General features: G+C 47.0%; 1 protein-coding gene across 1 annotated transcript in view; it reads right to left on the reverse strand.

Annotated features, from left to right (window-relative positions):
• Positions 1-6,901: 6,901 nt before the first annotated feature.
• Cdkl3 (cyclin dependent kinase like 3) overlaps positions 6,902-22,590 on the reverse strand; it is an 80,826-nt gene continuing 65,137 nt past the window's right edge. Inside the window, exon 13 of the mRNA XM_045153673.1 lies at positions 6,902-7,004. Coding sequence (XP_045009608.1) covers positions 6,927-7,004 — 78 coding nt within the window. The 3' untranslated portion in view covers positions 6,902-6,926. The remainder of the gene's footprint in view (positions 7,005-22,590) is intronic.

Consider the following 22,590-nt stretch of genomic DNA (forward strand, 5'->3'; position numbering starts at 1 on the left):
CTCTCTCTTTTTGCAAATAAACTATTTTTTTGTTTTTGTTTTTTTTTTTTAATTTTTATTTATTTATTTATTTGAGAGCGACAGACACAGAGAGAAAGACAGATAGAGGGAGAGAGAGAATGGGCGCGCCAGGGCTTCCAGCCTCTGCAAATGAACTCCAGACACGTGCGCCCCCTTGTGCATCTGGCTAACGTGGGACCTGGGGAACTGAGCCTCGAACCGGGGTCCTTAGGCTTCACAGGCAAGCGCTTAACCGCTAAGCCATCTCTCCAGCCCAATAAACTATTTTTTTAAGTATTTTTATTTATTTGTAAAGAGAGAATGAGAGAGGGAGGGGAAAAAAAGAGAGAGACACATACCTGGGTGTACCAGGGCCTCTTACCACTGCAAATGAACTCCAAATGCATGTGCCATTTTGTGCATCAGGCTTTTCATGGGTACTGGGGAACTGAACCCAGGCAGTCAGGTTTTGCAAGCAAGTACCTTAACTGCTGAGCCATCTCTCCAGCCCCAGCTTTTTTTTTCTCCTCATGGGTTCTAGGGATTGAACTCAGGTCCTTATGCTTGCTTGCATTGCTATCACCCCAGCCACATTAATTGAAATTTAAGAAATTTTAGATTCATCTTTAGCTATAAGAAATAGTAGAGAGAAAAAAAAAAAAAGAAATAGTAGATGTAGGGAGCCAATGCAAATGCCATTACAAGATGGCACTGGCTTCCTGCCAGTCTTGAGGTAATCAATTCCTTATTTAGGCAGCGCCTTGGCGCCAACCTCACTTGAGGTTGCGCATGCGCTTGACGCACCTTGTCCCGAGCCTATCCCGTGGCTCCGGTGGGTGGGTGAGCCTGTGGCAGCCAACCAACAGGCGCCCCATAGTATTCTGCCCTATAAAAGCAGCTACACTCCTGCGCCCCTCGCCCCTTGCCATCAGCTTTCCTGTTAACCAAGAGGCTCTCCAATAAAGTGTGATCAAGAAGGATCTTCATTTGCTGGTCGTTCTTCTCCTGCTGGTCAGGGGGTTCGCCGCAAAGTGGTGCCGAAACCCGGGACGCCGGGTGCTTTGTGGTCACCAGGCGAGGGGCCGAAGAGGATCCAGAACTTAACACATGGAGAGGAAGACGTCGGTAAGTCATCCCCAGTCATAATGTTTTTTCACTTAGATCCCTACCTGATCCTTGTTATTTTCATTCCTGTGTGGTTTATTAGAAAGGCACGGGAGGCTTTGGCAAGGCATCAGGACAGCCTTTCTGAGTCAGAGTCAAATGGGGAGTCAAAAACTAGGTTAGAAAAAGAAAAAAAATAAAAAAGAAGGGATTAAACAAAGAAAAAGGTTTACAAGATGAACTCAGAGAAACAGGTGAAATCTATAATTGCCCCCCCCCAGGGGGAAAAAGGAGCCTTTGACAGGCTCTATCCTCCCATTGAGGAGCTTGCACATTTAAATGTACTTGACACAGATGAGGAGGCTAGCTCCGATTCTGCAGAGGAGGAAGAAGAAGAATTATTAAAGGGGAAGAGGAAGGACTAAAGGAGGCCACTGCCTGTTATAAAAGGGAGCGGACAAAGGGGCCTCAAGGCCAAGGGTGTGGTCCTTTACAGTCGATAGAGCCTTCCGCACTCCCACCCTATAACTCCCCTGGGGACACATGCCGCTTCATTAAAACAAAAACCTGGTCGGGCTGGCCTCCGCTAGGAGGGGCCTCTATTATGGCTTCAGGAAAAAAAAAAAAAAAAAAAAAAAACTCTTTGGGAGCCCGCACTCTTCAGTACTTTCCACAACTGGTAGCTCGACAGGCTTTTTTGGGGCTTAAGTATTGTTTATTACACTTTGCAAAGCTGCCTGACAAACTCATCATCCCCTATACTAAGGAACAGGTAGAAGTTTTGTCTGGCACTGTGGATGATTGGAGCATTTCTCATGTGTGCTTTCCCAAATGTCATAGATAATCATTATCCAAAGAGCCCTATTTTGTCTTTTGTTGAAAATAATTTGGTGTATTTTCCTAAAATCACTGCTCAAGAGCCTATTACATCAGCCCCTGCCATCTTTACTGATGGTTCAAAGTCTGGTCGTGGGGCCTACTTGGTACAGGGCTCGGAGCCTATAGTAAGAATGTTTAGACCCGATTCCCCTCAAATTGTTGAATGCCTAATTGTTTTGGAGGTCTTTCAGACATTCTCTACTTCTTTTAACTTGTTCACGGATTCCCTATATGCAGCTAATGCGGTTGCTGGCCTAGAGATTGCCGCTTCGGTTCGCTCTGCTAGTCTAGTGTCTAATATTCTTTTACAACTCCAGTCTTTAATTTTGCAGCGAACTTGCCCTTTCTATGTAACTCATATTCGGGCGCATTCGTTGCTGCCTGGCCCCTTATCACAGGCTAATGACCTCGTGGACCGGGCCACTAGGCTCGCCATGATTTCTCTGGAAGATACAAAAGCTTCAGCTACTGAATTCCATAGACTATATCATGCTCCTGCAAACACCTTGAGAAAGAAATTTTCTATTTCTAGAAATGAAACACGAGACATTGTAAAATCTTGTCAGTCTTGTGTCACCTTTCTACCCTCCCCACATGTGGGCGTTAACCCCCGGGGCCTACGTCCTGGAGACCTTTGGCAAATGGATGTGACACATCTTCCAGAGTTTGGAAGATTAAAATACCTACATATCTCAGTGGACACTTGTTCAGGCGTTATTTTCGCCTCTCCATTGGCAGGTGAAAAGGTCTCTCATGTCAAAACTCACTGCCTAGAGGCCTGGGCTGCTTGGGGAAAGCCACACCACCTAAAAACTGATAATGGCCCAGCGTACTCATTTGGTGACTTTCGAGCCTTCTGTGCCCAAATGCAGGTTGCTCATACCACTGGCCTTCCTTACAACCCACAAGGTCAAGGTATAGTAAAAAAGAGCCAATAAAAGTCTAAAAGCTCTTTTATTTAAACAAAAAGGGGGTATAGTGGAAAATGCAACTCCCAAGGAAAGAGTGTCTTTAGCCCTTTTTACCCTTAATTTTTTAATCTTGGATAATAATAATAAATCTGCAGCTGACAGGCACAGTCAACATGTGATTCAATCATCCAGTCAGATGGTGATGTGGAAGGATGTCTTAGATAATAAATGGAAAGGACCGGATCTTGTTGTAATAAGATCCAGGGGAGCTGTTTGTGTTTTTCCACAGGAACAGGATTCCCCTCATTGGGTTCCAGCCCGGCTGGTGAGGACAGTCAAGCGATCTCCGGAGGAGGGTCCAGAAGACAGTAAGGTCCATCAGGGCGGAGATGATAAAGGTCTTGTGGATAATCTTCCTCCTGTGCCTGGAATCCATTAAAGGAGAGCCACGTTGGGGTATTCTGTCAACCTTTCCCAAACCTATGCCGGTGCTCCATTCTGCCACGGTCTTCCCTTGCTTATTTACAACTCCATTTTCAAAGTGGATTTTATGTGGAACAAATGGCAGCTGCACGGACTTTACACACTTTGTACTGTTACAAGGAGGACTTGTAGCTTGCAATAATGTGTCCAGGACCCTCCATACGGAAAATCAAGTGAAAGAGAAAGAGACACAAGATGAAGGGGCATCTTGGAAGCGCCTCAATACATCTGGGGGTGTTGATGACATTGGACATGGCTGTGGGAGGAATACTTCCTTTGCCCCTGCGCCGGTGTGTGTTCATCCACCGTTTCTGTTCGTTCTTAGTAACTTCTCTTTCAGTAATTGTACCAATGCTTCCTGTTACTTGTCTCAATGCTGGAACGCCAAGGTATTCAAGAATGCTATGGTCCTTAGGGTGCCCTGGTGGGTCCCTGTGCCTGTAGAGGCCCCCAGCACGCTATCGCTATTCAGACAAAAAAGAGATTTTGGTATCACGGCAGCGGTGATAGCGGCTGTGGCCGCAATAGCAGCTGCTGCCACAGCAGCCGGTGTGGCCATGGCCACTTCGGTACAGACTGCTGAAACTTTGAATAGTTTGGCCTCCTCCACTACCGTGGCCCTGGAGACTCAGACAGCCCTAAATTCCCATCTAAAGAGTGTTCTCTTATTTTAAGGAATGGGTAGGGGTGGGAATGTTCCTGGTGTGCTGCCTGGGAGGATGCGTACTTTGCCTCTGGTTGATTTGCCGCCTGCGAACCCAGACCAAGAGAGACAAGATGGTCATTTCTCAAGCGCTCGCTGCCTTGGAAAGTGGTTCCTCCCCCCAAATTTGGCTGTCAGCTTTAAAAGGCAAATAGCTCTCCTGGCCCTTGCACCCTCAGGGTCTCAAAGTACCCATTGCACGAGGATGGGCAGGGATCTGGTAGCTTTCGTTTGACCGCCACCTTTGCACTCTCAGGGGATCTGTCCCATTGCACTGAGGAAGGGGAGGTTGAACTTCTTCCCTTGATCGGTCAACACATCATGAGGTGCAGACCTGATTGGGAAGGTGGCTATTTTCCTGAGCTATGCCATAAGTTAATAAAAAAGGGGGAACTGTAGGGAGCCAATGCAAATGCCATTACAAGATGGCACTGGCTTCCTGCCAGTCTTGAGGTAATCAATTCCTTATTTAGGCAGCGCCTTGGCGCCAACCTCACTTGAGGTTGCACATGCGCTTGACGCACCTTGTCCCAAGCCTATCCCGTGGCTCCGGTGGGTGGGTGAGCCTGTGGCAGCCAACCAACAGGCGCCCCATAGTATTCTGCCCTATAAAAGCAGCTACACTCCTGCGCCCCTCGCCCCTCACCATCAGCTTTCCTGTTAACCAAGAGGCTCTCCAATAAAGTGTGATCAAGAAGGATCTTCGTTTGCTGGTCATTCTTTTCCTGATGGTCAGGGGGTTCGCCGCAAGTAGAGAGAGATCCCAGTTTCCCAGTGACAACATCTTGCAACATTACAGAAGAATACCACCATTCAAATACTGATACTGAGTCAGTCTACCTAGCTTCCCCCCCCCCCCAAGGTAGGATCTCACTCTGATCCAGGCTGACCTAGAATTCATTATGTAGTCTCAGGGTGGCCTTGAACTCAGAGCGATCCTCCTACCTCTGCCTCCCAAGTGCTAGGATTAAAGGTGTGTACCACCACACCCAGCCAATCAACCGATCTTATTTTTTTTTTAAGATTTTATTTTTATTTATTAGAGAAGGAGAGAAAGATTGAGAATGGGCACACCAGAGCCTCTAGCCACTGCAAACTCCAAACATATGTGCCACCATGTGCATCTGGCTTATGTGGGACCCAGAGAATCGAACTGGGATCCTTAGGCTTCACAGGTAAATGCCTTAACCACCAAGCCATCTCTCCAGCCCCCATCTACCTACCTCAATACAATTTCCTCAGTCTTACAGACACATATTGATGTACATGCTAGTTTGTATGTAGTGCCATACAAATTGGAATTTTCTTTTCCATTTACCCTTTTTCTCTGAAAAAGTGTTCTTACCTTTTATCACATATCTGAATTCCAAAACAGGATTTGATTCCTATTTCTAGTGATTTGACGTAACCAAATTTAGAACTTCTGCAGCTCTGTTCCAATAATCAACATTTTTTTTTAAAGACAAGGTCTCATATGTTTCCAAGACTTGCTTCAAACTTGCTCTGTAGCTGAGGCTGGCCTTGAACTAATGAGCCTACTACCTCAGCTTTCCAAGTTCTGGGTCTAAAGGTACCACCATGCCCAGATGGACAATCATCATTTAATTAGCATTTACCACATGGCAAGCGTAGGGATGCATGTGGATAAGAGGTAGAAGAGAGGAGAAGGAAGAAACCCGAAGATGCACCACACACGGTTTTAAGCTGAAGTGCCCCATAGGCTCACGTCCTGAGCTCTTACTCTTGTCGAGGTGAGGCTGGAGACTTTTAGGGGGTCTGGTTGATAGAAGCAGCTCTCCAGGGACAGGTCTTGGTAGTCTGGACCCTGGTTCTAGCACTTCTCTGCTTCCTGGTTCACCATAAGGTGAAGAACGACTGCCACAGTTTCACCCTCCATGAACTCTGCCACGCCACGTCCCCTCACCATGGCTGAGTCCCCCTGAAACCTTGAGCCAAAATAAAACTTTATTCCTAGCTGGGCGAGGTGGCACACACCTTTAATCCCAGCACTTGGGAGGCAGAGATAGGAGGATCGCCATGAGTTCAAGGCCACCCTGAGACTCCATAGTGAATTCCAGGTCAGCCTGAGCTAGAGTGAGACCCTACCTCGAAAAAAAAAAAAACTTCCAGCACTTGGGAGGCAGGGGTAAGTAAGAGGATTGTCATGAGTTTGAGACCAATCTGGGACTACAGAGTGAGTTCCACATCAGAGCCTGGGCTAGAGACCCTACCTGAAAACAACCAAAAAGAGAAGGCTTACCAGTTAAGGTGCTTGCTTGCCAAAGCCTGAGGGCCCAGGTTTGATTCCCCAGTACCCATGTAACCCCGATGTACAGGATGGCACATGTGCTGGGAGTTTGTTTGCGGTGGCTGGAGGCCCTGGTGCGCCCATTCTCTATCTGCTTCTTTCCTGTAGCCTAGACTAGCCATGAACTTGCAGGATTCCTCCTGCCTCAGTCTCCCAAGTGCTGGGATTAAAGCATGTTCCATCATGCGTGGCTAAGCTTATGTCTTGAGTGCTTGCTCCCTGGCTCATGGTGCTATTTTGGGGCACTGTGGAACCCTTAGGAGGTGAGCCTGGCTGGTGGAAATAGCTGACTAGTGCGGGCTTTGAAGCCGATGTCCTGGACAGTGGTCCAGCCTTCCTGACTGTAATGGACTGCGATCCTCTGAAGCCATGAGCCAAAATGCCACCCACCTTGGGTCGTTTCTGTCAGGTATTTTGTCACAGTGACAAGAAAAGTAACTAATTCACAGTCCATGAGCTTATGTTCTAGCAAGAAGACAGGCAGTCCAACAGGTAATCAAACCATTTATTAACCACGTGCTGAAGATAGACGGCGTTGCTACGGGGGGTCTGGGAAGGGCTCCCGCGGAAGCTGGCACTTCAGCTGCGTCTTGAAGGGTAACCCAGAATTCTTCGGCTGAGAAGAGAAGAACTAACTGTTAAAAATCATTCCATCTTAAATCATATCTAGTCTATTCTCAATGTTTGGAGCAGACATAGGAAACCATGCCTACATTTGCTGACAATGTTAAGGTGTCAGATTCTTCAATTCCCATGTGTAAATGCTGAGGCCAAAAGATTTTTTCCCCTTGAGTCTGTTTTCCACTATCTTGTCCAAACTGGATACCAGATCCTGCCTGCTTAGCCTGAGAAAGGCATGTTATCTCTGGCGCCTTGGTCACATCAGAGCTTATATTTAAAGCATGAGAGATGAGAAGAGACCGCAGCTAAGTCCCTGGCTCTGTCCCTACTGCACCCTCCTCTCCATGGAAGACTCTGGAAAGCAAGGGCTTCAAGGGCTGGTGGGAGTCAGAGCTGGCCAAGCCATGAGTAAAACCACCCGACTTTCCAATCACTGAGCTCTCTTTTTCATCAGAAACCCCAGGGTCACTGGTGTCCTGGCGGCTCATGTCTGCTCTCTCTTCGCTGCCTGGTGTGTTCTCTGGCATCAATACCTCAGGGATTTATTTCTGTGTGGAGTTCAGGCTCCCTGCAGGCCGTCCCGTCCCTAGCCCTGTCCTCAGGGAGATCGCGCTTTCTGGCATGGCCCTCTCTACTACCAGGCCCTTACTTTGAACAGCCTGTGGAATCCTCGATATAAGGCACCGTGTTTGTTAAATCTCTGTGCTCCTAAACGTCAGTATTCTTATCTGTAACACGGGAGGGGGACGTTCATAATAGCACCATTCCCATAGGGTTATTTTAAGCTTTTAGCTTATAACAAGTACTCCATCTACATGAGCTATTGGTAATTCTTTTGATGATAAAAATCATCTGTGATTAGAAGAGACTGAATGCTCACTGAAGAAAACTTACAAGCCAATGGAAGTGCAAGGAAGAGACGACTATAACATCCAGAGAGACATGCTATCATTTTGATATCTATGTGTGTCCCCACTCTTGCCTTTTGTCTTGACCTCCCTCCACCTTTTGAGGCAAGTACCTCTATGTAGGCCAGGCTGGCATTAAACTTACAATCCTCCTGTTTCAGCCTCCCAAGTGCTATGACGACAAGTACATCCCAGATTTTTGTGTGTATGTGCATGTATTTACTTAGGGGGAATTGAAAACAAGGCTCACGTCATGTAACTTTTCACATGTAATGATGTGAGCACGTTCTCAGGAGCTTAGGTACTATTTGAAAATAATCTTCAAATATTCACTTTTCTGGCATATTGATATAATCCAATTTATCTAACTTATAATTTATTAGCTTGGTACTTTCCTATAGCTATATTTGTACATATAGTACCATGTCAGATGTCATTGCTCAAAATTTGTGTGTATTTTTATAAAAGAAATGTGTTTTTTTTTTTGGTATTTTTACAAAAGGAATTTCGAAAGAAATGCTTATGAGTGGAATAACATCCACCAGAGGCTCTACCCTGCTACTGTTTTGGTGATATCAAGTACACAGAATTATACTTTAATCCTTGGTTCATGACACAGTCTCATAATTTGTAACTGGCGATGGCCTCACTTTGTTAATTAGTGGCAAGTTCATTAATTAATTATATCAGTATCTGTGGCTACATGACAGTAATAATATCTAAGCAGATTTCCTCCCATCTGTCTGTCCTCCCCACTCAAGAAGGCCATCCTGACTCCCAAGTCATGGCCTTGCTTCCCTTTTTACATAGTTTAGTTGTACCTATATACACCCCTAGTGAGTGATTTTGTTGTTCTTGTTTTGGTTTTTCGAGGTACAGTCTCACTCTTGCTCAGGATGACCTGGAACAGTCTCAGGGTGACCTCAAACTCACAGCGATCCTCCTACCTCTGCCTCCTGAGTGCTAGAGACGTGAGCTACCATGCCTGGCTTAATGAGTGATTTTTTAAAATTAATTTTTATTTATTTGTGAGAGAGAAAGAACTCCAGATGCATGTGCCACCTTGTGCATCTGGCTTACATGGGTACTGGGAAATCAAACTGAGATCCTTTGGCTTTGTAGGCAAGCGCCTTAACTGCTAAGCCATCTCTCCAGCCCAATAAGTGATTTGTTTGTTTGTTTGTTTGTTTTTTGAGGTAGGGTCTCATTCTAGTTCAGTCTGACCTGGAATTCACTATGTAATCTCAGGGTGGCATTGAACTCACGGTGATCCTCCTACCTCTGCTTCCAGAGTACTGGGATTAAAGGCGTGCACCACCATACTGGGCCAATGAGTGATTTTTTAAAAAATATTTTATTTATTTATTTTAAGCAGAGAGAGACAGAGGATGGGTCTGCCAGGGCCTCTAGCTGCTGCAAACAAACTCCACATGCATGTGCCTCTTTGGGCATCTGATTTCTGGGAAATCAAACCTGGATTGTTAGGTTTTGCAGGCAAGTGCTACTGAGCCATCTCTCCAGCCCTGAATGATTTTTAAAAATTATACTTCAATCTATATAAAGGATATCATATTGTATGTAGTCATTAGGACTTATTTCTACACTTACTAATTTGCTAAAATTCATCCTCATAGGCTGGGCATGGTGGTGCACACTTTTAATCTCAGCACTTGGGAGGCACAGGTAGGAGGACTGCCATTAGTCCAAGGCCAATTTGAAAGTACAGAGTGAATTCCAGGTCAGCCTGGGCTAGAGTGAGACCCTACCTCAGAAAAAAAAAAAAAAAAAAAAAAAAGCTGTCCACAACATTGCTTTTTTTTTTTTAAGTTTTTCCAGGTAGGGTCTCACTCTAGCTCAGGCTGAACTAGAGTTAACTATATAGTCTCAGGCTGGCCCTGAACTCACAGTGATCCTCCTACCTCTGCTTCCCAAATGCTGGGATTAAAGGCGTGCGCCACCATTAATGTGGGCCTGGCCCCACATTATTACTTTTGCTGTGGTTCATTATGATGATGGATACAAAACACTCTGTGATGGTTAAGTTTGTGTCAACTTGATCTGTTTAGGAATCTGCAGACATTCCTCATAAGTGGGTCTCTGAGGTTGCTTCTAGGAAGAATTAACTAACCTTTCCCCAGGGTGAGCCCCTCCCCCAGGGAGGGAACGTATCCCCCCCTCACCTGGCTGCCTGTGCTGCTCGCTGTGCACTGAAGAGCAGCGTCTCTCCAGGACGCCTCCAGGCCTTCAACTTGCTATTGTTGGACTGCCGTAAGCTAATGCAAAAAATTCCCTTTTCATACGCTTCATTCTAACAGCTCTGGTCCTCTAGAGACCCCTGACTCGTACGCCTCCCAAAGCAGGAATACACATCTGATCTCCACTCTGCAGTGATCAGCGGGGCGGTTTGAGAGGTTCTGCACACTGCTTCTGGGCACTAATGGGAATGTCTCCTGCTACCTGCGTATTTCTCTAAGGAATCACTTGTTGCTCCGACCAGGGATCACACCTCTGGCATTCCTGTGACTAGGCTTTGAGACCCGTGCTGTCGGGCTGCTCTGCAGACAGAAGGATGGCTCCCTCCTCCCTGGTGATGGGTGAGCATGCCCGCTTTCCCACAATCTCAAGGATGGTCTTTTGAAGCTGCTTCACCACTTGCTGGGAGAAAAGGGACTGCAGGCTGCTTGCTTGGGGACAAGAGACCAATCCCTCTGAAAGCTGAGAAAAGGGTTTGGGCTCTGAGTATTTTCCCCAGTCTGATGACTTCAGTGACATTTCTGGAACTGCTTTGCCAGTGGCTCAGCTGCTTTCCCATGTCCTGAGAGAGGTGACGCAGTTGGGAAGAGGCAGTGAGGGAGCCAGGACGGGAAAGGAGCCCAGCTGACCACAGTGGAGGCTTGTCTCCTGGTCCCAGCCACTGGCAGTGCCATCACTCGTCCTTGTGAAACGGCCATTCTCTCCCCCTCCTTGCTGCCCGAGAACAGCTAGGATAAGGCTTCCCTTTGTTATCTGAACTGATACATTTAAACCTCCCTCCCTGCGTTGCGCTGGAAGAACTTTCTATTTTGGGCTGGCGGAGCCCAGAGCGAGCAGGAGCAGCAACTGCAGCAGAAGTGAACAGTTCCTCAAGGCAGGAGGACGCGCGGCAAACCCCTTCCGGGGTGCATCGTCGGCAGGGCACCTGCAGCCTGTTTGCCCATTTCTCTGCTGACAGACAGACATATTTCAGACTGAAAGCTAAACACGCTCCAACTTCCACGGTCAGCTAGTGGATTAACCATGAACCGTGATTCTTCCTCCTCCTTGTTGGCAGGGTCTCAGGGGGCCAAGGATGGCCTGCAACTCCTGATCCTCCACCACACCCATCTAGGCTTCTCATGTGTAGTTAGTTGTGTGTAGGTGTGGGCACACACGCATGTGTACGCATGTGGAGACCAAAGGCTGACATCAGGTGACTTCCTGGACAAAGGAGGAAGTTTGTTTGCAAGGACACATTTACTGAGGCAGGATCTCTCACCGGAGCCCAGAGCTCACTGATTCAGCTCCTCTAGTTTGCCCCAGGGACCCCTATCTGCACTCTGGGGTTACAAGTGGGCACAGTGGCTCACCTGGCATTTGCATGGGCACTGGAGAAGCAAACCCTATCCCTCACACTTGCATGGCTGATGCTTATCTACCAAGCTATCTCCTCAGCCCCTGATTTTTCATTTTGAGTTTCTAGCATCCCTCCTTTCAGGTGGGGGACCGAGTCACACTCTGTAGCCCAGCCTGGCCTCAAACTCATGGGCACTCTTTGTGCCTCAGTCCCTCTGGGCTGGGATCATAGGTATGTGCCACCATGCCTGTCCTGTCCTACCTTTTGGCACTGGTGAGAATAATGGGTCTTTTAGTTGCTAGGGCTCTTCAACAGAACACTGCAAAGTATTGGCATAAAAGAACGTCCAGAAAACACAAAAACAGCCAGTTTTCTGTGCACACTGATGCTATGAAGGGTCGGGAATCCAGAGCTGGCACAGTGGGGCTTCCTGCTGCTCCACACTCCATCTCTGCGGGAAGATTCAGCGTCCGTAATGACGTCACCCCTGTGAGCTAGGAGCACCTGATGAAGGCGGGTTTGTTTACCCCAAAGCAGGAGTGCTGCCCACGGCACCTACACGGCAACTCACCGTAGCTGGGTGTCTGACAGCACTGCAGTGTCAGAAATCCAGCTTTTTTCTCAGGATGTGCCGGTCATCAAAACCAAGGCCATACACAGCTAGGCAAGTGCCTGACTAAGCCACACACTTAATCAGGCTTCTTTGATGTAGCTTAGCCCTACAAATACAAGGGTTTCTATTTTCCTTTCTTTTGGCTTTTGTCCTTTTTATATTCTTGGTTTTTTGAGGTACGGTCTCACTCTAGCCCAGGCTGACCTGGAATTCACTATGTCGTCTCAGGGTGGCCTCAAACTCATGGCAATCCTCTGCCTCCCATGTGCTGGGATTAAAGGCGTGTGCCACCATGCCCAGCTTTATGTATTTTCATTTTTGTGGCTTAATCTCAGAAATCACAGTGTCTGTTTTTCTCTGTTGGGTACAAGTCCCAAGCCAACCCAGACTCAGGAGGAGTGAATCAGACTCTACCTTTAGAGTGGCAAGGTTCCAGGAGAGCATGGGGACGACCCACTTAAGAGACTAGGATGGCCAATTGAGCCTGCCTTTCTTGCACCAACCAGGAAAGATTTTGCAAACAGTGGAAACCTAGCGGAAGAGAGAAAGGAGGAAGTTTGTTTGCAAGGACACCTCCCATGGTCGTTCACACTACACCCTGAACAACTGAGGTGTTGACTGAGCTGAAACTAAGTACCACCTGTATGGGGCTGCATCCCAGGAGGAATGGACCCTGGCCTAATAGCGCCTGGCACACCACCTGAGCAACAGGTGCCAAAGGACTGCAGCAGGACATTCACCTAGCTCATACTTACCAGGCAACTACTGAACAAATTCTGTTTTGAAGAATATTAGGCCCTGTTTTCGTTTAAGCTGCACCCAAAACCTGACCAAGACCTATCTCAGGACATCTGAAAAATATGGTGGGAAGAAAGCCAGGCATGGTGGCGCACGCCTTTAATCCCAGCACTTGGGAGGCAGAGGTAGGAGGATCGCTGTGCGTTTGAGGCTACCTTGAGACTACATAGTGAATTCCAGGTCAGCCTAGGCTAGTGCGAAAACCTACTTCGAAAAACTAAAGAAAAAAAAAACATGGTGTGAGATTATACAAAGATTATTTTCATTTTATTTTAAAATATTTTTATTTGTTAGAGAAAGAGAGAGAGAGAGAGGTAGAGTGAACAATGGACATGTCAAGGCCTCTTGCTGCTGCAAAGGAACTCTGGATGCATGTGACACTTTGTACATCTGGCTTTACATGGGTACTGGGGACTTGAACCTGGGCCAGCAGGCTTTGCAAGAAAGTGCCTTTAACTACTGAGCCATCTCTCCAGTCCTCTTCCTTCCCTTACTTTCCTTCCTGCTTTCTTTCTCTTTCTCTCCTTTTTTTCCCTTCCTTACTTCCTTTTTTTTGTTTGTTTTTTTTTTTTGGTTTTTCAAGGTAGGGTTTCATTCTAGCTCAGACTGACTTAGAACTCACTTTGTAGTCTCAGGGTGGGCTCAAACTCACAGCAATCCTCCTGCCTCTGCCTCCTGAGGGCTAGTGCATGCCTGGCTTCTTTTTTGTTTTTGTGGTGGGATCTCACTGTAGCCCAGGCTGACCTGGAATTCACTATGTAGCCCAGGCTAGCCTCAAACTCACAGCTATCCTCCCACATCAGCCTCCTAAATGCTGGGATTAAAGGACTAAGGTTGTATGCCACCACATCTAGCTTCAGATTTCAAGTTTTGTCATTGAGATTATTAAAGTGCAGTGATCATACTAGTTAAGCCATCCTGGCAGTCAATGGTGAGTAGAAGAAAGCCTCAGATGATGTGTTATAGGGCACATAAGGTTTTTGTTTCTTTGAGGTAGGTTCTCACTGTAGCCCAGGGTGTCCTAGAGCTCACTATGTAGTCTTAGGATGGCCTTGAACTCATGGCAATCCTCCTACCTTGCCTTTCCAAGAGCTGGGATTAAAGGTATGTGCCACCGAGCCCACCTCTGGGCACTTAATTTTTAATTTCTTCTAACTCATTAGTCCTGAGATATAAAATGTTAAAGATAATGTCACTTCTTATGGCATATCACACTACAATCAGTCCAAACTGGGCCTTCTTATGTTTCGTATGTGGACGTCTTACCTGAGTCCCGCTCTTCCCTCCTGCCATTCCCTCATAGGCAGCCATTTTTATATCGTCTGTGATTATACTTCCAGATGCCACGTGTTCATGTGAGCCATTGGTCGCGTATACTTACATCACTAGCACTATGTTACAAGTCTCCGGGCGCCATGGCATCCACCTACCTTTAATCCCAGCACTCGGGAGGCTGAGGCAGGAGGAGCGCTGTGAGTGAGTTTGAGGCCAGTGTGGGCTACAGTGAAACTTGCCTTTAAGTACCTCAGGAAAGGCCCTCTTCCTCCAGGAGGACACAGCCCCACACGGAGCGAGGCTGGGAGGGCCTGGGCTGAGATCTGGCCGCCTTTCCCTGCCCTGGCGCAGCCTGGTTCTGAGAGCAGCCGGCACAGCTGCCCACAAGCCTCCCTTTCACACCAGTTTCTGCTGTTGGAGACTTCTGCCCTGGTGAGCGTAGGAGAGGGAGGATGGCACCTGACCCTAGAGAACTTGTCACAGGACATGTGTGTGTGTGTTCTGCATGTGTACAGGTAAGTGTATGCACTCGATTTGTCCAGTAGCATCACACTGCCACGGCACCACGCCAGGCTAGATGTCTATGAGACCCCACAGGAACTGGGCTAGGTGGTGTGGCTAGGACGCAGCGGTGGCATCAGTGGAACCACCTGAGGACGAGGGCAGGGCTCTAGGTACAGCTCTTTCTCATCTTGTTGCACGTGTGGACAAAGGCAGTGGCTGGCCTCATGCACAGGGCAACGGCTCCAAGTACTTTTCACATTGTGCTCTGAGCCGTCCTCCCTTCGCCCCTGAGTGAGTGTTTTATGACAGAAGAGCAAATAAGGAGAGTTTCTACTCAAGGGCTCTGGGAGAACATGGGCTCAGCCATCCAGACTAGCTATTTATTTATTTATTTATTTTCAGACTATTTAAAGTGGGGTTTGAAATTTATCAGAAATTCTTAGTGACTATACAGGTACATTTCAGTCCTCTTAAGGTGACTGTGTGGAGGAAAAGAAACACCTAAATCATAATGGAAGCTGCTGCTATTTATTTATTTATTTTGTAATGTTATTTTATTTTTCGCTTTCTGAGACAGGAGTTTCCTAAGTATTGCAGGCTGGCCTCGAACTCAAGCTCTCCCTGCCTCAGCCTCCAGCTTCCTGCAAGCACTGGGGTTACAGAGGGCCTTGTCCCTCCTGAGTGAGTGGCTCCACCGTGCCTCCCACACCGGCTGCACAGACACGGCGCCCCTCAGGGTCCTAGACACTGCCTGTTTATGCAGCACTTCTTGGTTACATCCACGTCCACATCCTGGGTGCCTGGCCCACATCACTGCCCTGCTGAAGTTCTCTTTTGAAGGTCAGCAGTGCCTTCTGCATGTGAACCCCCAGTGGGCATCGCTCCCGCAGTGGGTGCCAGGTCTCAGCTCTGTGTCATGAAGAGAGTGAGCGACGGCCCTGGCCCTGAGGCTTGCTGCGAGGTTTCGGGTGGGTTTCTCTTTTCCAGGTTGGACTCTGGGCCACGGAGAGGCCTCTCACACACTAGGCAGGCACTCCACCACTGAGCTACATTCTGAGCCCTTTTTAAAATGTTTTATTTTTGTTTATTTACTTCCAAGCAGAGAAAGAGATTTAGAAAAGAGGCAGAAAGAAAGAATGGGCACACCAGGGCCTCCAGCCACTGCAAGCAGACTCCAGATGCATGTACCACTTTGTGCATCTGGCTTTATGTGGGTACTGGGAAATAGGCTTATAAGCAAGTACCTTAACTGCTGAATCATCTCTCCAACCCTAATGTTTTTTTTTTTAATTTAAAGACAAAGGGTCACTAAGAGTGACCCAGGCTGGCCTTGAGTTCTCGGTAGCTCCAGGCAGGCCTTGAAAGGCCGATCTTCCTGTGTCAGCCTCCCAAGTATTAGGATTAGAGCCTACGTCACCAGGCCTGGCTCTCAGAGTGGGTCTGAATTCTCTACTTCATTCCAGATTTAAGGTATGTCACATTTCTTTGTTCAATGTATTTATCACTTATTGGATTTAAAAATCTTCTGGGAAGCTCAAAGCTCATAAAAATGTAAAGGAGCTGCTTATTATTACTTAAGAGCCAAGCAGTCATTCTGATGCCTGATGACCAATTGCGAAGGGCAGCCGCGGCCCACGTGAAGGTGAGCAGGGTTTGGACGGGGCTGAGGATCTGGCAGAGGAAGTGCAGCTGGCCGCAAGGACGGGAACCTCATCTCGTTCCCAGAGTCTTGCATGGAGCACACAGAGTAAGGAGCCCTGGACGGAGTCCTCTGCTACAAGAAGAGAAAACAAGGACTCCTGTTGGACTGGGGATCACACCACAGGGTGGCTAATTGCACCCGCCAGCCATGATTCTCCGATCTTTACTGAAAAATTACCACTAAGGAAGTAAGGAGGCTTCAGAGCCCGCCTAGGATTCTAAGAGCCTAAATAACTCGACATGCCCCATTCACTCTCATTTTCTCCACTCCTGGGGGCCTGCGGGAAGCAGAAACAAGTGTCTGATGTTCATTTAGTGGAAAAAAATTTCCAATAATCCAATAAATCTTACCTGTGGCATCCAAGCTGCATTTGTCAATTACTGCTTGTACAAAAGGTTTCTACTAAAGAAAACATCCAGGCAGAGGACCCTGAAGTCCCTGCGGTCTGGGACCTCCTCAGAGGTGGACATCCTAGCACCCGGGAGCTCCCCGTCCCTGCTCAGTGGGGCCAAAACCTCCGATGAGAAAGTTTCCTTCACAGCTAGGGAATCCCAGCTCCGCACACAAGGTACTTAAGTAATGATGACTGTGCTTCACGGCCCACTTCATTTCCTTACTGTGAGCACAGGTCAGGCTCAGTGCAGAGCTGGGAGGGACTGATAGTATCAGGCAGGCCCCACAGTGATTCACTCAGTCACTAGCTGGAGAGACAAACCACCCTCTCTAAGCTTCCTTTTGAAGCCAAAGCTAGAGATTACAGTTCTCAAATGGATTATTCAATTAACTGATTCCCATCAGGCTAAAAGTCCTCTGAGAAAGCCCACAGAGTCTGTCTCTAGGACTTGGGAGTTGGCTGGCTGCACTGAACTGTTGAGATGTGGGCTCTGTGAGCCTTGCTAATGGCCTCTGTGACCTCAACTCAGTCCCTGCACATTCAAGGCCTTTGTATCACATTTAAGACACTGCTGTGACCTTTCTCAGCAATGCAATTTTCTACTTTATGCTAAAAGAGGAGTTGCAACTGTTGTAGACAATGTCTGGTAGCAAGTTAACCTACTCAGCAGGAGAGCTTTGCTGAAGCCACTTGGATGGGCACAGCCAGCTGGGGACAGACCACTGAGGATCAACTGGGTCACCTGTGAAGGTGGGGGCCGTCTTCATCTGTTCCCCACCCACTTCTCTCCTCGCTCCTTTTTCTACCCTGAGACTAAACTGTGACTATTTTTTGTTGTTGAGGATGTGCTGTTTAGAGGGTGGGCATCATGTAGCCCTGCTGGCCTCCAGCTCTCTATGTAGTCAAGCTTGAATTCCCAGTCTCCCTGTCCCTATCTCCAAGTGCTTGAATTACAGGTATGTGCCATCACATCTGGCTTTAGATAATTTCTCTTTTATAGGAAGAAAAAAAACATGACACAGTTTTCCAGCCTGCAGAGGGAACTGCTGTGGGTGCCTGAGTTTAGCTGTTTCTCATACCAAATCTCACCCCAGATAATCACCAGCCCTTGCCACTCTTTTGAGAAAAGTTAGCTCATATTCTTTCATCTCATATCTTGTCCTTAACATCTCATTTTATAATTCTTTTAAAAACATTTATTTATTTGAGAAACAAGGAGAAGGAGAGAGAGAGAATGGGCATGCCAGGCACACTGCTATTGCAAACAAGCTTTAGATATATGTGCCACTTTGTACATGTGGCTTTGCGTGGATACTGGGGACTCAAACCAAGACTGTAAGGCTTTGCAAACAAGCACCTTTAACTGATGAGCCATATCTTCAGCCCTCATTTTATAATTCTTTTAAAAAATATTTATTTATTTATTTGAAGAGGGGCAGATCAAGAGAGAGTGAGAAAATAGGCATACCAAGGTCTCTACCCACTGCAAATTTGGGAGGCAGAGGTAGAAGGATTGCTGTGGGTTCAAGGTCAGCCTGAGACTACCTAGTGAATTTCAGGTCAGCCTGGGCTAAAGAAAGACCCTATCTCAAAAAGCAAACAAAAAAAAGAGTAGCCACTTAAAAATTATGTACATTTTCAAACATACATAATATATATGTACATCTATAATTACACATGTCTAACATGTGTAATTTCAAGCATCTATAAAAGTAGACCTTTGTGAAGGTAATAATTATTCACTAATTTACAGAACATAGTGAATGGTATAATGACTCCCATTATCCAGTTCTGCAATCAACTCAAGGCCATTATCATTTTACCTGCATCCTCCCTGACTTCCTCCATTCTGGGCTATTTTGAAGTAAATCCCAGCTATTAGACTTTCAATTGCAAACATCTAATATATATCACTAAAATATAAAACTTTATTTTAACATCATCACTCCTATACTTAAATAATTACATGTTTTGGGCAACAAATAAGATGCTGCCTAGTGCAAAGATGTAAAAACTACAGGTCAAATGTCCCTTATCCACAATAGTTGGGACCAAAACTATTTCAAATTTTAAAAAATTTGCATCAGTTTTATAGGTTGATCATCCTTAATCTGAAATCCAAAATGCTCCAATTTATTTATTTATTTATTTTTAAATTTATTCATTAGAAACAGAAAGAGAGAGAGAGAGAAAGAGAGAGCAAGAGAATGGGTGCGCCAGGGCCTCCAGCCACTGCAAATGAACTCCAGATGTGTGTGCCACCTTGTCCATCTGGCTTACGTGGGTCTTGGGGATTTGAACCTGGGTCCTTAGACTTTGCAGGCAAGTGCTTTAACTGCTAAGCCATCTCTCCAGACCCCACCTGCTCCAGTTTTGCTTGGAGTTGTGGGCTTTTGCGTCCCAGCTGCGAGTCTATGCTGCAGTTCCCTCAGGCTCTGCTTCTAGGGCTGCTGCCAGGACCCCAGGGGTGCTGAGGAGACCTCACAGGAAATTCAGTTTTGAGTATTTATTCTGTACTTCAACATGGGAACTCAGAGGGACACTCTTTTCATGAATGGAAAATTAGATCTGCTTCTTCATGAGCAAGTGGCGCCCCCGTGTCATCACGTCACATGTGCCTCAGAGTGAATGTGAGCTGGCACAGTGGTCTGGAGCAGTCAAGAAGCAAGTCTGTGGGAGTTTGCCAGGGTCAAATTCTGTTGGTTTCTGTCTCTATGGAACTCTTTTAGGAAATTATTTGATATACAATACCACTTAGTGCCATTCATAGGGGTTAGAAGAAATAGTGGAGATCCGTACATAAAGGGTTTTAGGTGTGGGGATGTTTGGGGGTAATGACACTGATGTGCGCTCCCTTAAACCTGAGCTCAGAGCAGTTCACGAAACTCCTAAAGACTCCCGTGGAGGAGGTTCTTTAAACAACACTCTGTGTGTGTTCTGAGAAGGGTCTCACACTATAGTCCAGGCTGCCCTGGGACTCAATATGTAGTACAGGCTGGCCTCAAACTCTTAACAATCCTCTTCAACCTCCTGAATGCTGGGATTACAAGGAGGAGCCATCACCTCAGGCCCAAATGCCATTTATAAAGCTTATGATAGAGTACAATTTGTAAACTTAAGAATTATTCTCAAATTTATATGCTTTTTTTAGTTTCCTTTTTTCTTAAAGTGAAACCATTCCATCTAGTTGACAGGAGGAAGTCAATGTTCTTGGAGTCATGTATGCCATCTGGCTTCCTTACCAATGACTCCAGCAGTCACCTAACTGGTTCTCACGAGTTTTCTTGCCCCTCACACTGACTTGTTTTCCTAAAGCACATGCCTGGCTGAGCCAGTGCACTAATAAGCACGTAAGCCTGCACTGTCTTCCAAAGCACCAGGGTCCTCTCTCGTGTCTTCCTCACCGGAAGAGCCGGGTCGCTCTGCTCTCTCTGCCAGCCACACACTCTGTTCTCCCGACAAACGATGTTTACACAACACAGCCCATGTTTTTCCAAACACTGAAACACTGAATTTACTTCTAGAATAAGGGTCAGGATAGCCCTGGCTTTAAGAGCTACCCTTCCAATGCCAGCCATGGTAGCACACACCTGTAACCAGAATCTGGGAGGTGGAGGCAGGAGGATTGAGAGTTTAAGGTCATCCTCAGCGACATAGAATTGGAGGTGAGCCTAGGCTACATGAGATCCTGTCTCAAAAAGGCCCTCCCTGCAAAAAAAAAAAAAAAAAGCTACTTTTTCTTTTTTGGTTTTTCAAGGTAGTGTCTCACTCTAGCTCAGGCTGACCTGAAATTCATTATGTACTCTCAGGGTGGCCTTGAACTCACGGCAATCCACCTACCTCTGCCTCCCAAGTGCTGGGATTAAAGTTGTGTGCCACAAAACCCAGCTTAAAAAAAAGCTAGTCTTTGTGTCAGTGGTGTGACTTTGAGAAAATCATTTTATCTAACACAAGTATCTCCGGGTCTAAAATGAAATGATGATAGCACATTTCTCACCGGGTTGCTGGGAGGGTATAACTAGATTAGGCAGACAAATGCTCAGCCCAATGCCTGACACACAAATACCATGAAATTCTGATAGCTCACCGCCTGCATTTCAATCTTGGAGTCCATCTACCCATTGAGACCCAACTCATCAGGCCCTTCCCACAAGGCCTCTCCCACTCCCCGGCTGCCGGGCTCTGCACTAGGATCTCATGGCTCTTCCACACACCTTCCCAATTTATTACTTCAGCCTTGTTTTACTAAATCCTCCCTATGTTATGTGTTATGGGGAATTAAAAATGAGGAAAACTTGATTTTCTGCCGTACAAAATCCAGTTAGCAAATGAATGTCAGCAATGCACACATACTTCTCTGGTTTGTTGGGTAAAGCTGTGGTTCATGGTCTCCACTGTAGTCTTTTGTTTCCCAAAGTTCTCTGTTAAGGCAAAATCTCAAAGTTTGTGCTTGATTTCAACCCAGGGGCCATTTCCCTTCCTATTAGAAATTAGTGAAAAGGGGCTGGAGTGATGGCTTAGCGGTTAAGGCATTTGCCTGCAAAACCAAAGGACCTCAGTTCCGTTCCCCAGGACCCATGTTAGCCAGATGCACAAGGGGGCGCACACATCTGGAGTTTGTTTGCGGTGGCTGGAGGCCCTGGTGCACCCGTTCTTTCACTCTCTCTCCCTCTTCCTCTGTCAAATAAATAAATAAAGGCATGAACCACCATTCCCTGCTTTATTAAAAAAAAAAAAAAAAGAAATTAGTGAAATATAGTTGACCACCGCTGAGCAGAGTGGGCTCTCAAGGTAAAGGGGCATCAGTGGTGTCAGATTCAAACGTCACCTCAAACTACAGCCAGTACCAGTGTTGGCCCTAAACCACGGCAGAGAGCTGAAGTCACCTCTGCCTCCTGACCTGATGACGCGGCTGCAGGGTGTCTACTTGGTGGAGCTGTGACTCATGGCAGGACAGACGGCGAAGGCGGCACAGCCGTGCCCCCCTCGCCATGTCCACAGTCAAGGCTGTGGGCAAAGGGCTCCCTTGGACTTCAGCTCGAGAGCTGACAGCCCTCCCTCTGCAGGAGGACCGTACTTGTACTAGATGAGGCCTGAGTCAGTCGCTGCCAGGCTCTCGTGCCTTCCAGCAAGGGCAGCCAGGCTCCCGCCTCACCCACACCCACAGTGCCTCCCACAAGAGGAAACAATGCGGCCGGGCTGCATATTTTGACCATGTGAACTGGACACACGTCATCAAAGTGGCTTCTCATGCAGTGACTGTCCCGCTGCCTCTTGGGCAGAGCTGCCTGCCCCCTTCCCCCTGCTGCCTCCATTCCAGGCTGGCTGAACACTGAGACCTTGTGGGAGACTTCTTTGCTGGGTCTCCAGAGTTCAGGCTCTGTTGGTGGCTGTGGGAGAGGGCGCTTTATCCAGTTATGGCCAGAGCTATGTTTCTGAACACAATATGTTTCTGAAACATTTGAAGGCCAAATGAAAGTCAAATAATAACTTAAGATAGTTCATTCTCAGAAGGCTAAAAACATCAGAAAATCCACTGGCCTTGGTGGTGCACGCCTTTAATCCCTGCACTAGGGAGGCAGACAAAGGAGGTTCACTGTGAATTCAAGGCCAGCTCAGGACTATAGAGTGAGGTCCAGGTCAGCCTGGGCTAGCGTGAGACCCTACTTTGAAAGACCAAAAAAAGAAAAGAAAATCCCAAACTACATCTCACAGTTTCATTTTTAAAATTCTTGTTTTGCATGTGTGTGTGGTGTGCATATGTATGGGTGTTCATATGTGTGTGGGCACATGTG

The sequence above is a fragment of the Jaculus jaculus genome, chromosome 6, assembly GCF_020740685.1.
Source record: "Jaculus jaculus isolate mJacJac1 chromosome 6, mJacJac1.mat.Y.cur, whole genome shotgun sequence".
NCBI classification, from domain to species: Eukaryota; Metazoa; Chordata; class Mammalia; order Rodentia; family Dipodidae; genus Jaculus; species Jaculus jaculus.